General features: G+C 38.8%; 1 protein-coding gene across 5 annotated transcripts in view; it reads right to left on the bottom strand.

Moving 5' to 3' along the window:
• Positions 1-14,891, bottom strand: part of MYO5A (myosin VA) — a 205,274-nt gene that overhangs the window by 44,785 nt on the left and 145,598 nt on the right. For all 5 annotated transcript variants that reach the window (XM_070797537.1, XM_070797534.1, XM_070797535.1 and 2 more), the window contains 3 exons: positions 12,702-12,795; positions 10,443-10,591; positions 5,401-5,514 (listed from right to left, as the gene is read on the bottom strand). In XM_070797537.1, coding sequence (XP_070653638.1) covers positions 5,401-5,514; positions 10,443-10,591; positions 12,702-12,795 — 357 coding nt within the window. The remainder of the gene's footprint in view (positions 1-5,400; positions 5,515-10,442; positions 10,592-12,701; positions 12,796-14,891) is intronic.

The raw sequence follows: 14,891 nt of genomic DNA, 5'->3' as shown, positions 1-14,891 counted from the left end.
GCACTTATAGGCTATCAGGGTCATTTATCTACACGCTAGTTAGACCTGGACTTTTCTTACTGTCCATTTTATCATGCTCAGAGTAAGAAAAAGGTTGGGTATATTGTCTGTCCTGACTTAGTAGAATAGAGAAAACATATTTCCTTAACATAAAATCACTACAGAATTTCATTCACATAAATACTTATTTCTATACACCCCACAAATACTGATATTTTAGCTTATTTATAATATAAACATTCCATCTTGTGTATTTTAACATTTGTTCATCTTATTAATGATGTATGTATACACGCAAAGTTGCTTCAGTCATGTCCCACTCTTTGCCACACTGTGGTCTGTAGCCCACCAGACTCTTCTGTCCATGGGGATTCTCCAGGCAAGAATGATGGAGTGGCTTGCCATTCCCTCCCTCTCAGGGGATCTTTCCAACCCAGGGATTGAACCTGTGTCTCCTGTGGCTCCTGCATTGCAGGAGGATTCTTTACTGAACCACTGGGGAAGCCCATTAATGATGTATATATCCCTGAAAATTTTAATTATTTAATCCTTTTTTCATACTATAACTGAAGCCTTCATCCTATAAGTGAATATAATATTTCATTCACTGTAATTAAAATGTCATCATTTGGGAATAATTCCTCTCAGCTTTGAATGGTCATTTTTTGTTGAAAAGGAATCCTTTTATTAAAATAGGGTGGGATAACTCTTTAGATACCAGCTAATATTACACAAAAAATTAACTAATTGCTATAGATAAGAACAAAATTTTATGGATAGGAACACTTGACAAGTGCAAAACTGTTTGAGACATCAGATCAGATCAGATCAGTCGCTTAGTCGTGTCCGACTCTTTGCGACCCCATGAATCGCAGCATGCCAGGCTTCCCTGTCCATCACCAACTCCTGGAGTTCACTCAGACTCACGTCCATCGAGTCAGTGATGCCATCCAGCCATCTCATCCTCTGTCGTCCCCTTCTCCTCCTGCCCTCAATCCCTCCAAGCATCAGAGTCTTTTCCAATGAGTCAACTCTTCGCATGACATGGCCAAAGTACTGGAGTTTCAGCTTTAGCATCATTCCTTCCAAAGAAATCCCAGGGCTGATCTCCTTCAGAATGGACTGGTTGGATCTCCTTGCAGTCCAAGGGACTCTCAAGAGTCTTCTCCAACACCACAGTTCAAAAGCATCAATTCTTTGGCGCTCAGCCTTCTTCACAGTCCAATTCTCACATCCATACACGACCACAGGAAAAACCATAGCCTTGACTAGACGAACCTTTGTTGGCAAAGTAATGTCTCTGCTTTTGAATATGCTATCTAGGTTGGTCATAACTTTCCTTCCAAGGAGTAAGCGTCTTTTAATTTCATGGCTGCAGTCACTATCTGTAGTGATTTTGGAGCCCAGAAAAATAAAGTCTGACACTGTTTCCACTGTTTCCCCATTCCCATGAAGTGATGGGACCGGATGCCATGATCTTCGTTTTCTGAATGTTGAGCTTTAAGCCAACTGTTTCACTCTCCACTTTCACTTTCATCAAGAGGCTTTTGAGTTCCTCTTCACTTTCTGCCATAACGGTGGTGTCATCTGCATATCTGAGGTTATTGATATTTCTCCTGGCAATCTTGATTCCAGTTTGTATTTCTTCCAGTCCAGCATTTCTCATGATGTACTCTGCATATAAGTTAAATAAACAGGGTGACAATATACAGCCTTGACAAACTCCTTTTCCTATTTGGAACCAGTCTGTTGTTCCACGTCCAGTTCTAACTGTTGCTTCCTGACCTGCATACAAATTACTCAAGAGGCAGATCAGGTGGTCTGGTATTCCCATCTCTTTCAGAATTTTCCACAGTTTATTGTGATCCACACAGTCAAAGGCTTTGGCATAGTCAATAAAGCAGAAATAGATGTTTTTCTGGAACTCTCTTGCTTTTTCTATGATCCAGCGGATGTTGGTAATTTGATCTGTGGTTCCTCTGCGTTTTCTAAAACCAGCTTGAACATCAGGAAGTTCACGGTTCACATATTGCTGAAGCCTGGCTTAGAGAATTTTGAGCATTACTTTACTAGCGTGTGAGATGAGTGCAATTGCGTGGTAGTTTGAGCATTCTTTGGCATTGCCTTTCTTTGGGATTGGGATGAAAACTGACCTTTTCCAGTCCTGTGGCCACTGCTGGGTTTTCCAAATTTGCTGGCATATTGAGTACAGCACTTTCACAGAATCATCTTTCAGGATTTGGAATAGCTCAACTGAAATTTCATCACCTCCACTAGCTTTGAGACATAATGATTAGTAACTAAGAGTGCTCCAAATGGTGCCCATTCTTATCTCTAATGACATGTATAATCAAAGAGATATTGTCCTCCCCATACCACATGAGCAAGGAGGATGACTGGACCATCTAGCTCAGGAAAGTGTCTAGGGTTTTGTTTTTGCTTTCTTTCCTTTGTAAGGACTTTGTCATCTAGGGCTTTTCCAAGAAAGTGAAGCTTTAAAAACTAATCTAAAAAATAACAACAGTCTCTCGTTAGAGGAAAATCAGGAAAATAACAGAATTTCTTCACAAAATTACCATGACAGGCCTGGCAGTCATCCGGGAATTATTGCTAACAGTAGCTGAGAAAGTTACAGTGATGCTTTCCCTGGATTTGACAAGTGTGAGGAAGCTTGAGAGCAGAAGCAGAACTGAGATAATTAGTCAATGGTTACTAAGAAAGGTGCATGACACAGCAGGGAAAGCAATGGTTCCCAAAAGTGTTACGTGGTCTTTGTAACCCCAGACCACAAAGACGCTGGAAGTGTGGGAGGGCTGTAAGGCAAGCAGAGCTGGCAGGTGAGTTCTCCACAAACAGCAGTGGAGGTGCCACTGTGACTTGTGAACAGCAAATCACACGTTTGTGATTTGTGACTAAAGAGACATTAATCCTTTATTTTTACATCAAATTTTGCTATTAACACATGATTGAGGTCAGAATTCTGTGTTTCAAAACAATCTATTTTAATTTAAAAATCAATTCATAAGCAAGAGTGATCCCCTTATTGCCCTGGCCCCTGGATTCTAAAGGAGTTACTTGGGAATACTACATACAGGAGTTGAAAGTTTTCCTTTAGTTTCTAAGAGGTGATTTGTAAACCTGGCCATTATAGAGGAAGTAGCAGGAAGAAATGCAAACCTGGAGGTGGTAAGTAACTTGAAGAGCAAAGTGACAGCCATAGCCTTAGATTGCCATGTCTCCTGCCCAACTTCCCTTTGATGATCAATCTCTCTTTTCCTATTATCAGTTGTACAGATTCCCATCTTTCTGATCCTGGCCACACCCAGTCTGTTTATTAGACTGGGTTTAAAGCCTGTTTATTGGAGCAAAAACCTTTATTTATTGAACACTTATTATGTATCTAACACTGTTGCAAGTATGTAAAAATTAACTCACTTAATCTTCAAAACATCACTATAAAGTAAGATAATAATAGCAGTGCCACTTTATAGAGGAGGAAACTGAAATGCAGAGAGACTGAGGCTAAGGTTATGAACTCAGTCCTAAGGAGGAGAGTGACTGTAGTCTGCCCCATGATGAAGACAGCACTAACCAAAGCCAGCCACGTCTCAGATGCACGCACTCAGTCACAAGCAACAAGCATGACTAGTTCAGTCAATATCCTTCCTCGTTTCTGAGAGGAGACTTCCTGTGTATGACCTACTGCTGGTGGTCATACATGACTACCATGTGACAGACAGTATCAATACCCCAAGATCTGTTGGTGATTCCTGAAGCACAATTCATTCTTCATTTTTCAAAAAAGATGAAAACTGTACCAAATCCCACTGTTCAGTTCAGTTCAGTCATTTGACATAAAACAAGTGAGAATGAGAAATGAAAAAGGTTACCTCTCCCCTCAAATCTGTAAGAATTTGGAGAAAACACCTTTATATCCACTAAAGGCTCAGAAGCTGTAATTTTGAAATCTTCAAAGTCTAACTCTGGGGTAATCTCCAAAGACAGCTACCAATGATCACCCAACAAAAATAACTTTCTTCCCATTAAGAGATGGAGTCCATTCCCCTCCTTGAATCTGGGCTGGCCTCATACTTTGCTTTGACCATAAAATGTGGCAGAACTGCTACCATGCCAGTTCTGGGCCTGGCTCTAACAGCCTGACATCTTTTGCCCTTGTACTCCTAGAACCCACTCACTGTATTATTGAAGAGAGACGCAACATGGAGAAACCCAAGGAGGAGACCTTCTCACCCCAGCTGAATGCAGGGAGATACTCCAACCCACACCATAAGGGACAGAAGTACCACCCAGTCAAAACCCAAAGAACTGTGAGCAATAATAAATTGCTGTAGTTTGAAACCACTAAAGTCAGGGATGGTTTGTTGCACAACAGATAACTTGAACAACCTCTGCTATTATATACTGGCCATATTGCTGTATCAATGTTCCCAGACTAATGTTATCTGTTTATCTGTAGGTAGAAAGGGGACTGGAGAACTCCAGTGTAGAACCCCTGAGTGGGAGGAGGTGAAGTGTGGAGCTCTGAACAGACAAGTCTCAATTAGAATACTGGCTCTGCCACTTACAAGCTGTGACCTTGGACCAGTTACTTGGCCCCCTTGAATGTATGAGTCCAACTATATGACATTCCAACAATGTGACACTTTCTTTAAAATGAGCAGAATGAGATGGAGAAACTTTTCATTCCCAAGTAGAACTAAGAAAGGAAAGAATCATTCAATTTTTTTCAGCTCTTCTGCCAGAAGCAGTCTATTTCTGACTTGGCCATTTTCTCAGAATATGAGATAAAAATAGAAAATAATGTGCCTGAATTACCCATTACAGAAACTAATATCATATTTGAAGAAGATATGAGAATTGGTTTGGGAACAATCTAACTTAAAGTCACTGTACTCTTGGAGTTACAGTAATATGTCATTTTGATTTTAAACCATGTAACACAAAACACTAAGACAGATTCATAAGCTGTTTTCCATGCATACAAACTGTCACCAAACAGGCAGCAATTCTGCTAAACTCTAGGGCATTGGTGTTTATATTATAATATTCTAGGATAAAAGCTTACTTTTCAAAAAATGACCTCAGTCTAAAATAAATTCATATATTTTTTACATACAGAACATGTTAAGGTATAAAAGGGAATTACAAAAGGGAAAATCTGGTCCTCAAAATCACATTAAAAATTGAAATATTGATTGACAAAAATATGTAATAGGTATGTATATACACAGCTAATTAAGCACCTTCAAGTCATTTATAAAGAATATAGAACAAATGTTACATTTATGAACAAATGGGGTCCTCCCTGCAATGGAAATGTTCTCTGTTAATAACAGGATGGGCACATCTTACTTTTATTGATAGGTGTCTAAAATATACCTCTGTCCTTGATGGAATATCTTCAGTTTCTGCAATTTCAGAGCTAAAGGTGTATTCAGACTCATTGCTGCTGTGGGTAGAGTCTGTTCTCTTGTGTCCAGGTTTAGGCACATTCTGCAACACAAATAAGCAGCTACAGTTAACACAACATAATTAAATAATTGAACTTGGCATAGTTAAGACAGCATCCACCTTAACTTGGTTCTAATATTCACGACCTAATGCTCTCATGCCCAAACAATCTATTCCATGTTGTCTTAACAAACTCTTACAAGGGTCACCTCCTGAGCAGAAAGAGGCACCAGGAGGGTGTGACAAGTACAGCTGCAAAACTAAACACTCAGATAAAAATCATCTCTGATTAACAGCAGATCCCCTCTTAAAGTTGTGAGTGGCTAGTCACACGAGGTGAAGCATAAGTATGATGACTTCCATATTATAATCAAACAAAATCACTCCAAAAGTCCACAGGATATATTCAATGACAGCATAATCATTTTACTGCACCATATTAATAGGTCACGGGAGGGGGTTTTCACACAGGCAATTACAGCTTCTGTCAGTTTCATGCATGGAACTGAAGCTCTGGAGTCAGCAGTGGCAAGGATGAGTGTGCAGAACAGGAAGCTGCTCTGGGAAGATCCTTGGGTTATTAATTCAGGGAGCCCAGGTGATAGTGTCATGACATGTGGTAACTAATGAACTAGTATTCAGCAAGCCTGTGGGGAATAGAAAAGTTAGGTATTTGCAGTCCCTTCCTTTCTGGAGAAGTGGTTAAAGAATGACTTGAAGGAAGAGGAAATAAAAAGGTGGGGTTTGGGCCCCTCGCTCCGAGGGTGCCCCCAGCAGAAGAGGTGGAGAGGTTCAGTGGCCTGGATCTTCTAGGGTTACAAATCCTGAGAGCTTCAAAAAGGCCTCTGAAAGCTTTGTGATCTGTCCAATTTCCTTTACTCCTTCCAAGGTGCAGGAAAAGAGCCAGAAGCCACAAAGAGCTTTTTGCCTCGTTCCTTCCAACATCCAGGCTTAGACAAAGCAGACCCATCTGTGAGACCACAGGGAAACAAGCCCTCAGGAGTAGTTGGTGTCTCAAGCCAGACCACTTGGATTGTTCTATGTTTATTAGTAATTTTGGCCTGCAATTTTCTGTGTGTGTGTGTGTGTGTGTGTGTGTGTGTGTGTGTGATTTCTTTGTCCGATTTTGGTATCAATGTGATGCCTCACAGAATGAGTTTGGAAGCTTTCTGGAATAGATTGAGCATAGGTGTTAACTTTTATTAAAATGTTTGACAGAATTCACCTGCAAAGCCATCTGGCCCTGGACTTTTGTTGGAAGTGTGTGGACTGCTGATTCAATTCCATTATTGATATTTGACCTGTTCATATTTTCTGTTTCTTCCTGATTCAGTATTGGGAGATTGTATGTTTCTAGGAATTTGTTTATTTCTTCTAGATTGCTCATTTTATTGGCATGTAATTGTCTAGTAGCCTCTTACGATCCTGTGTATTTCTGTGGTATAACTACTCTTTCACTTCCGATTTATTAATCTGGGCTCTCTCTTTTTGTCTTGATGATTATGGCTAATAGTTTACCAATTTTGTTTATCTTCTCACAGGACCAGCTCTTTAGCTTTGCGCATCTTTTTAACTGATTCTTAGTGTCTATTTCATTTCCATTCCAATCTTTTTTTTCTCCTACTAATGTTGAATTTTGTTTGTTCTTCTTTTTGACAATACTTCCTTTAGGTATAAGGCTAGACTGCTTATTTATTTGCCATTAAAATTCCCTTCTTGAACTGTTTTTGCTGCATTCCACAGATGATAATCATTGTGTTTCCACTTTCATTTATCTCCAGGTATTTTCAAAATTTCCTCTTTGGTTTATTCAGTGACCCATTGGTTGTTTAATAGTGTATGCTTAGCTCCATGTATTTGTTTTTTCAGGTTTTTCCTTGTAGTTGATTTCTATTCTCATAGCATCGTGGTGGAAAAAGATGACTGATATGATTTCAATCTTCTGGATGATCTGTCCTTTGATGTAAGTGGGGTATTAAAGTCCCTTACTATTATTAAAGTCCCTTACTATTATTGCGTTACTGTCAATCTCTCTCTTTACATTTGTTAATATTTTCTGTATGCATTCAGATGCACCTATGATGGGTGAACATATACTTACCACTATTATATCCTCTTGTTGGACTGATCCTTTTGTTATTATGTAATGTCCTTTTTTGTCTCTTGTTACTGTCTTTGTCTTAAAGTCTATTTTGTCTGACTCTTGACATCCCAGCTTTCTTTTCATTTCCATGGAATATCTTTTTTCCATTCTCTCCCTTTTAGTCTACATGTGTCTTTATAACTGAACTGACTCTCTCACAGGTGTGTGTGTGTCTTTATGTCTTGTTTTCATTATCCATTCTGCCACTCTATGTCTATTGATTAGAGCACTTAGTCTAATACATTGAAAGTAATTATTGATAGGTATGTACGTATTGCCATTTTGTTAGTTGTTTTCTGGTTGCTGTAGCTCCTTTTTGTTCCTTTCTTTCTTCCCTTGTGATTTGATGACTATCTTTACTATTATATTTGGATTACTCTCCTTTTATATATGTGTATATCTATAATATGTTTGTGGTTATGACAAGGATCATATAAGCAACAATAAAGGAGGTTCAATCATATACATATACATACATACACACACATATATAATTATTTAAATATGATCTCAAGTTCAAAACATTATAACAACCATGCATTCTTAGTTCCTCTTCCACTATTAGTGTTTTTGTCATCATATTTTACATCTTTTTGTTCTGTGTAACCTTTAATCTTCTACCCATTTTGTTGAGGTTTGTTTTTTATATCTTTAGTTGCATGAAATAATTTCTGCTAGTCTTCAGTTCAGTTCAGTCACTCAGTCGTGTCCAACTCTTTGCAACCCCATGAACTGCAGCACACCAGGCTTTCCTGTCCATCACCAACTCCCAGAGCTTGCTCAAACTCATGTCCATTGAATTGGTGATACCATCCAACCATCTCATCCTTTGTCATCTCCTTCTCCTTCTACCTCAATCTTTCCCAGCATCAGGGTCTTTTCTAATGAGTCAGTTCTTCACATCAGGCAGCCAAAGTATTAGAGCTTCAGCATTAGTCCTTCCAATAAATATTCAGGACTGATTTCCTTTAGGATTGACTGGTTTGATCTCCTTGCAGTCCAAGGGACTCTCAAGAGTCTTCTCCAACACCACAGCTCAAAAGCATCAATTCTTTGGTGCTCAGCTTTCTTTATGGTCCAACTCGCACATCCATACAGGACTACTGGAAAAACCATAGCTTTGACTAGACAGACCTTTGTGGACAAAGTACTGTTTCTACTTTTTAATATGCTGTCTAGGTTTGTCACAACTTTTCTTCCAAGGAGCAAGCATTTTTTAATTTCATGGCTGCAGTCACCATCTGCAGTGATTTTGGGGCCCAAGAAAGTAAAGTCTGTCACTGGTTCCATCGTTTCCCCATCTATTTGCCATGAAGTGATGGGACCAGATGTCATGATCTCAGTTTTTTGAATCTGAGTTTTAAGCCACTTTTTCACTATTCTCTTTCACTTTCATCAAGAGGCTCTTTAGTTCTTCGCTTTCTGACATAAAGGTGGTGTCATCTGCATGTCTGAGGTTATCGATATTTCTCCTGGCAATCTTGATTCTAGCTTGTGCTCACCCAGCCCAGCATTTCACATGATTTACTCTACATAGAAGTTAAATAAGCCGGGTGACAATACAGCCTTGACATACTCCTTTCCCAATATCAGTCTGTTGTTCCATGTCCAGTTCTAACTGTTGCTTCTTGACTGGCATACAGATTTCTCAGGAGGCAGGTCAGGTGGTCTGGTATTCCTCTCTCTTGAACAATTTCCACAGTTGGTTGTGATCCACACAAAGTTTTTAGTGTAGTCAATGAAGCAGAAGTAGATGCTTTTCTGGAATTCTCTTGCTTTTTCTATGATCCAGCAGATGTTGGCAACTTGATCTCTGGTTCCCCTGTCTTTTCTAAATCCAGCTTGAACATCTGGAAGTTCTTGGTTCAGGTGCTGTTGAAGTCTAGCTTGGGAGAATTTTGAGCATTACTTTGCTAGCATGTGAGATGAGTGTAATTGTCTGGTAGTTTGAACATTCTTTGGCATTTGCCTTTCTTTGGGATTGGACAGAAAACTGACCTTTTCCAGTCCTGTGGCCACTGCTGAGTTTTCCAAATTTGCTGGCATATTGAGTGCAGCAGTTTAACAGCACTTTAACACTGCTAGTCTTCAGGTCATTCTTATACACAATTGCTCCGTAAAGTTATAATTTTGGTATGCCTGTGGGAAGAGTTGAGCACAGGGTCCTCCTCTTCTGCCATCTTGACCACACCCATCCAAATTATCTTGTGTTTTACAGCAAATATTTCAGGGCATTTCTGGTCATTTGTGCCATTAGGTTACATTTAAGGCTGACGGTTGCAGGAACAAGATTGTCAGGGAACTCTGTTTCCTGATATCAGAATAAGTAGACCAGGGATGGTGTGCAGCACTATCAAAAGTACAAAAAGTACTTGGCCAGATGCAGAAGAGTCCATGAAATAGGTAAGACAATTTATTACAAATAGCAGATGAATCTTCTTTGTTTAGGAATATGCCTTTGAAATTACAAAAACTACTGAGAAAATACTTGACCTTACAAATATTTGCTTTATAAGCAAATTTTACATTAAGTCATTCAGTACATAAACAAAGTCCAGCAATGCTGACTTATAGTCTAGTCTTCAAAGTGTTTGAATTTATAAAACTATTTATGAATACAGTGATGTGATTCCTGGGATTTGCTTTAAGACAATCGAATCCATTGGATGGAGCGTGATATAGGTTAGAATGGGAGATAGAAATGTGATGACTGTTTTGGAATTGAGTGATGAGTACATGGAGTACATGGGGGTTTATGCTACTATTCTATTTAGTTTTGCACACGTTTAAATTTTTTTATAAAAATGGGCAAAAGTATTTGACTCACCACCATCAAAGTCATCTCTTCCTTGAGGTCATCATAGCGTTCTTCCAAGCGACTAAACTCATTCAGAAGGTTCTGATATCTCAGCCTTTCATCGTTAAGATCGAGTTCCAGTTGTTTTGTTTCTTCTACTAACTTCTTCTCCATAGTCTCTGAAAGAAGAGAGAGATAAAAACATACCAAAGACAGCTTCACAAAATGCAAGAATAAATACATGGGCACTGGCTTACAGTCTTTGGGAGGGGTTCTACTTTTAGCAGCACTATGATCTATGAAGAGTATCTTAGTGGAGGCAGGGAAAGAGAAAATATCATGGCCAAAGAATAAAATAATTTACTAAAAACAACAATCATCTATTGTATTCTTCCATGAACAGAACTGGTTTATTCATTGGTTACAGCACATCCTTGATAACTTCCACTAGTCAGCATTTAGTAACTAGAAGTACATACTTTTTATTCCATTAGTATTCTGTTTCAGGCTACTCATAAAATTCTTTTGTTGAAAAAGTTAGAGACATTCCTCAGGCCCCTAGGGGAACAGTGACTTCTCAGAAGACCTAGCTGTCCTGCTCTCCAGAGTCTCTCTACTCATCTCTCAGTCCCTGGCTTCTGTCTTACAATTTCCCAATACTGCGAATGCCCTTGTCCTGTTACTCCTTCCATTCTACTCAGGTAAATTGCCACACCTGGTCCTCTGTTGTCACCATTCCTATGTGCTGCTGGGGACTTGACTTTTCCATTTACTCACCTCACTCTACCCTCTCTATCCGCTAGTGGCTGGCATGTAGATAGGACATCATTTGGAGAGTGGAGACTAGCCCTTGATTGCAGATCAAAGTATCAATAAAAAAGCCTTAAATCTCAGCCATGTGCTTTCTCTCAATGAGCTGAGCCAGCCACATTTATAAATACTGGGCTTCCTACCTCATATTTTGTGCCCATATCTTAATCTGTCCTGCCTGCTTCATTGCTCACCATCTCTGTCAGCCCCACGAGGCCAAGGACTTCCAAGTGTCCTGTCATGACTGCCTCCACAGTGTTCCCCTGTCCTGGAGATTTAATAATTTGCAAATAAATGAGTGAAAGGATTTTTTTCTCTATATAACATTCTATAAATTGCCTTTTATTCTCACAAGTTTGTGGAAGCTGCCCAAGGCTACCAACAAATTTTCCCTAGGCAAATCCACTGCTATTTGTTTTGTTCTCTTTAGTATCAAATAACATTTCCTTTTTCCTAAAAGAGTTCTCATCATTCTGGATTTTTCCACTATATTCTGCATCCTAGCAACCTTCTTTCTACATCTTCAATGACTGTTTTCTCTTTCTGTCTTAACTTTCTTTTATGACTCTTTTTCTTCACCTTATCTCTTTTCTATGATTATCCTATAAATTCCAGACTTTATTATCTTTTCTATACAGTATTCCCTTTAATTGGGAAGAAGGGTATGGTGTGGGGAAAACCCCTGAGGGTTCTCTCTTTAATCTCAATTTGCTTTCAGATCACCTCTATCTGGAGACCCTAGCTAACATCCAAATTTTAATTGATTTGCCTCATAAACAGAGACTTGTTTTCCTCAATTTCCTCATTACTAATAACATATTATTGTTTTGATAACTCATTGCAACACTTTAGAAAGTTTTTGCTCCTCTTTTGAATACCATATCAAAAATGATAATAATCTGTTAATTCTTTTCATATATTTTCACTCTAACCTACCTCTTCCTTTTTATTTCTACCACCAATTGCTGTAGTTTGATATACATCGTCTTATCTCATGTTTAAGTATATGTGGATTTCTTGTAAATTATAATCATTTTAATTTATCTTACCAACAGCAAATAAATGTCTACCTCTAGTTAGTGTCTTTTTTTTTTAAGATGGTAAAAAGTGAGTGATCTTAGGAAATTAGTATTCATTCATTTAGCAAAATCAATAATATACACAGATACATATACTCCTATAATATACATATTAGCTCAAGAATTTGTCTTAAATCAAGAGGACTCCTATAAGCTATAAATCATACATACAATTATTTTTTTAAGTTATATATGATATTGACTAAGCATGAATTCATATTTGTACTTAGGGAGATACGATTTACAAATTCACCAACTAATTCAACCAAATATTTAGAGTGCCTGCCTCTGGAACTCTGAAACCTTTTTGATGCCAGCCTAAATACGCAAAGTTATAACTTTTAAACCCTTGGTCTCAGGTTGTTTGGAGTGCAGTAGGCTGGCCCCACATGAGCCTTACCTGTCATCTCCTTAGCCTGCTCCACGATACGGTGATTGAGGACCTCTTTTTCCTGCTTCAGCAAAGTATTTTCTTCCTTCAGATTTGACACCAGCTATAAAATGAAACAATAAACTGATATGGCTGCAACAGACAGAGGAAACCCGATACTGAATACGAAACACACAGTAGTCACTCCTTACTGCCATGTCTCACTGTCTCACTTCTTTGCTGAGTTATATTCAGTCATCCTTTAAACTTGGTTCAAGCATTACCCCCCAGAAAGCTTTCCCAGAAACTCGTCCAATTATATGTCTCTCCATTGGACTGCTACAGAACCCTGTAAATGCCTCCTTATACCCCTTATAAATGATTTACTTTTACTTCCCTGATTGACTAGAAATTACTGGAGGACAAAGATGATTTGCTGTTGTTGTTTTACTTTGTACCTTGAGCATTAACCAATTGCCTGACACCTAGAAAGCATTTGCTCTTAAAGTAATATAACACCTTTTCACCCCAAAAGCCTAACACAATGCTTATGTGGACCCAAGATACAACAGAAAGATTACAGAGGACAAGAAAAGTATGAAATTCGCTGAAGACCTTCCAAAGCTCCCTGTTCTCTGTCTTGAGAATTTTACTTTCATCTCCTTTTAAGAGTTTTGCAAGGTTGTAAACTTTTATTCCACATTTAAGCATTGGCCTTACAACTATGTGACTATAATGTCATAGAACTTTACACTCAAAACAATTAAAATGGTAAATTTAAAGTCACATATAAGCATATTTTACCACAATAAAAAAAAAAATGTTGACCTTTTAACTTTCTGGTTTCTGGTTAGATAAGGATTCTCAGGAAGCAAAAATCAAAACCAAAGGTAACTTTGCAAAGTTGATAATTTATATAGTTTAGCTTTGTAATAGAATGTGTGCTGAAGTGAAACCTGAATAAATGACATGTGAATTCCTTTCTCTAAATGTAAGTTCATAGAATTCTTAAAGGAACAGCTTTAATAATAAAAAGAATGTATGAAGAGTTCAGCGATGGAGACAATGGGCTGTGACGAAGGATCCCTGAAGAACAGAGAACTGAAGTTACAGCACTGAGCCACGGCAGACATCAGGCCAGGAGGTGCTCTTTCTGATTGTCCAGTCTCTTCCTTCTGTCCTGAGAAGGTCTGCTCTCAGTACAAAGGCTTGGTTCTTTGGGTGCTCTTGAGAGAAGCCACTCTTTGTCAGGGCTATGCAACCAATCACCTGTGGTGCTTTTTCAAAATAAATGTGTCTGACCCACACTCCCAGAGCTTGGGCAGGTATCTTTTTAAAAACTCTCCAGCCAATTCTGATACACATTCCTGGTTAAGAAGCACAGTTCTCTGGACCTTCTAGGCTCCTTGATCAGGCTGACTGGCAATGCAGCTTTCCTGACCACAAGGCTGGCTCTCCCAGGGAAATGTTTTCATTCTTACCACACTCCATCTAAAAGACTTAATGGTAGTGCCTATAGATATCCCTGTGAAAGCTGCAGATAATAAAACAAGAAGAAAGGAGAAATCTGAATATGTTTGGGTATACTATTCTATCTAACTAGAAAGGTATGAATTTGACTATGAAAAGGAAAAGAGAATACCCCTATCAAGTTAATACTCTATAGTTTCTAAGGAATTTTGGAAGCTTTCAGGGACTCAGGAAATGGGGAAAAAAGAGACTGAGAAAGAGAGAAAATGAGAAAGACAGATCCTAAACTTCAAAAGTATCTCATTGGATATATATTCAATAGAACAAGCTTGCCATGTCAAAGTAACGTATATTAATGGTGGTTTAGTTGCTAAGTTGTGTCTAACTCTTGTGACCTCAGGGGCTGTAGCCCGCTAAGTTCCTCTCTCCATATGATTTTCCAGGCAAGAACACTGAAGAGTACTGAATCCTTCTCCAGGGGATGTTCTCGACCCAGGCATTGAACCCAGGTCTCCTGCACTGCAGGCAGATTCTTTATGGACTAGGCTACCAGGCAAACTGTTTCCAGACACAGAGTCAAGATCTGTTGAAGATATAGATGGGTTTATTTTAATCAGGATCCTGAATATCATGGAAGGATTGCAGTCTTATTAGTGACACTATCCTACCTGAACTGTCTAAGCTCCTTCAGAGGTTCTTACTGCATAAGCTCCTGTGGAGGTTCAGAAGTAGTTACAGCCAACAGAGTCA

This window comes from Bos indicus, chromosome 10 (assembly GCF_029378745.1).
Source record: "Bos indicus isolate NIAB-ARS_2022 breed Sahiwal x Tharparkar chromosome 10, NIAB-ARS_B.indTharparkar_mat_pri_1.0, whole genome shotgun sequence".
Classification (NCBI taxonomy): Eukaryota; Metazoa; Chordata; class Mammalia; order Artiodactyla; family Bovidae; genus Bos; species Bos indicus.
This window is presented reverse-complemented; position numbering and strand designations above follow the sequence as displayed.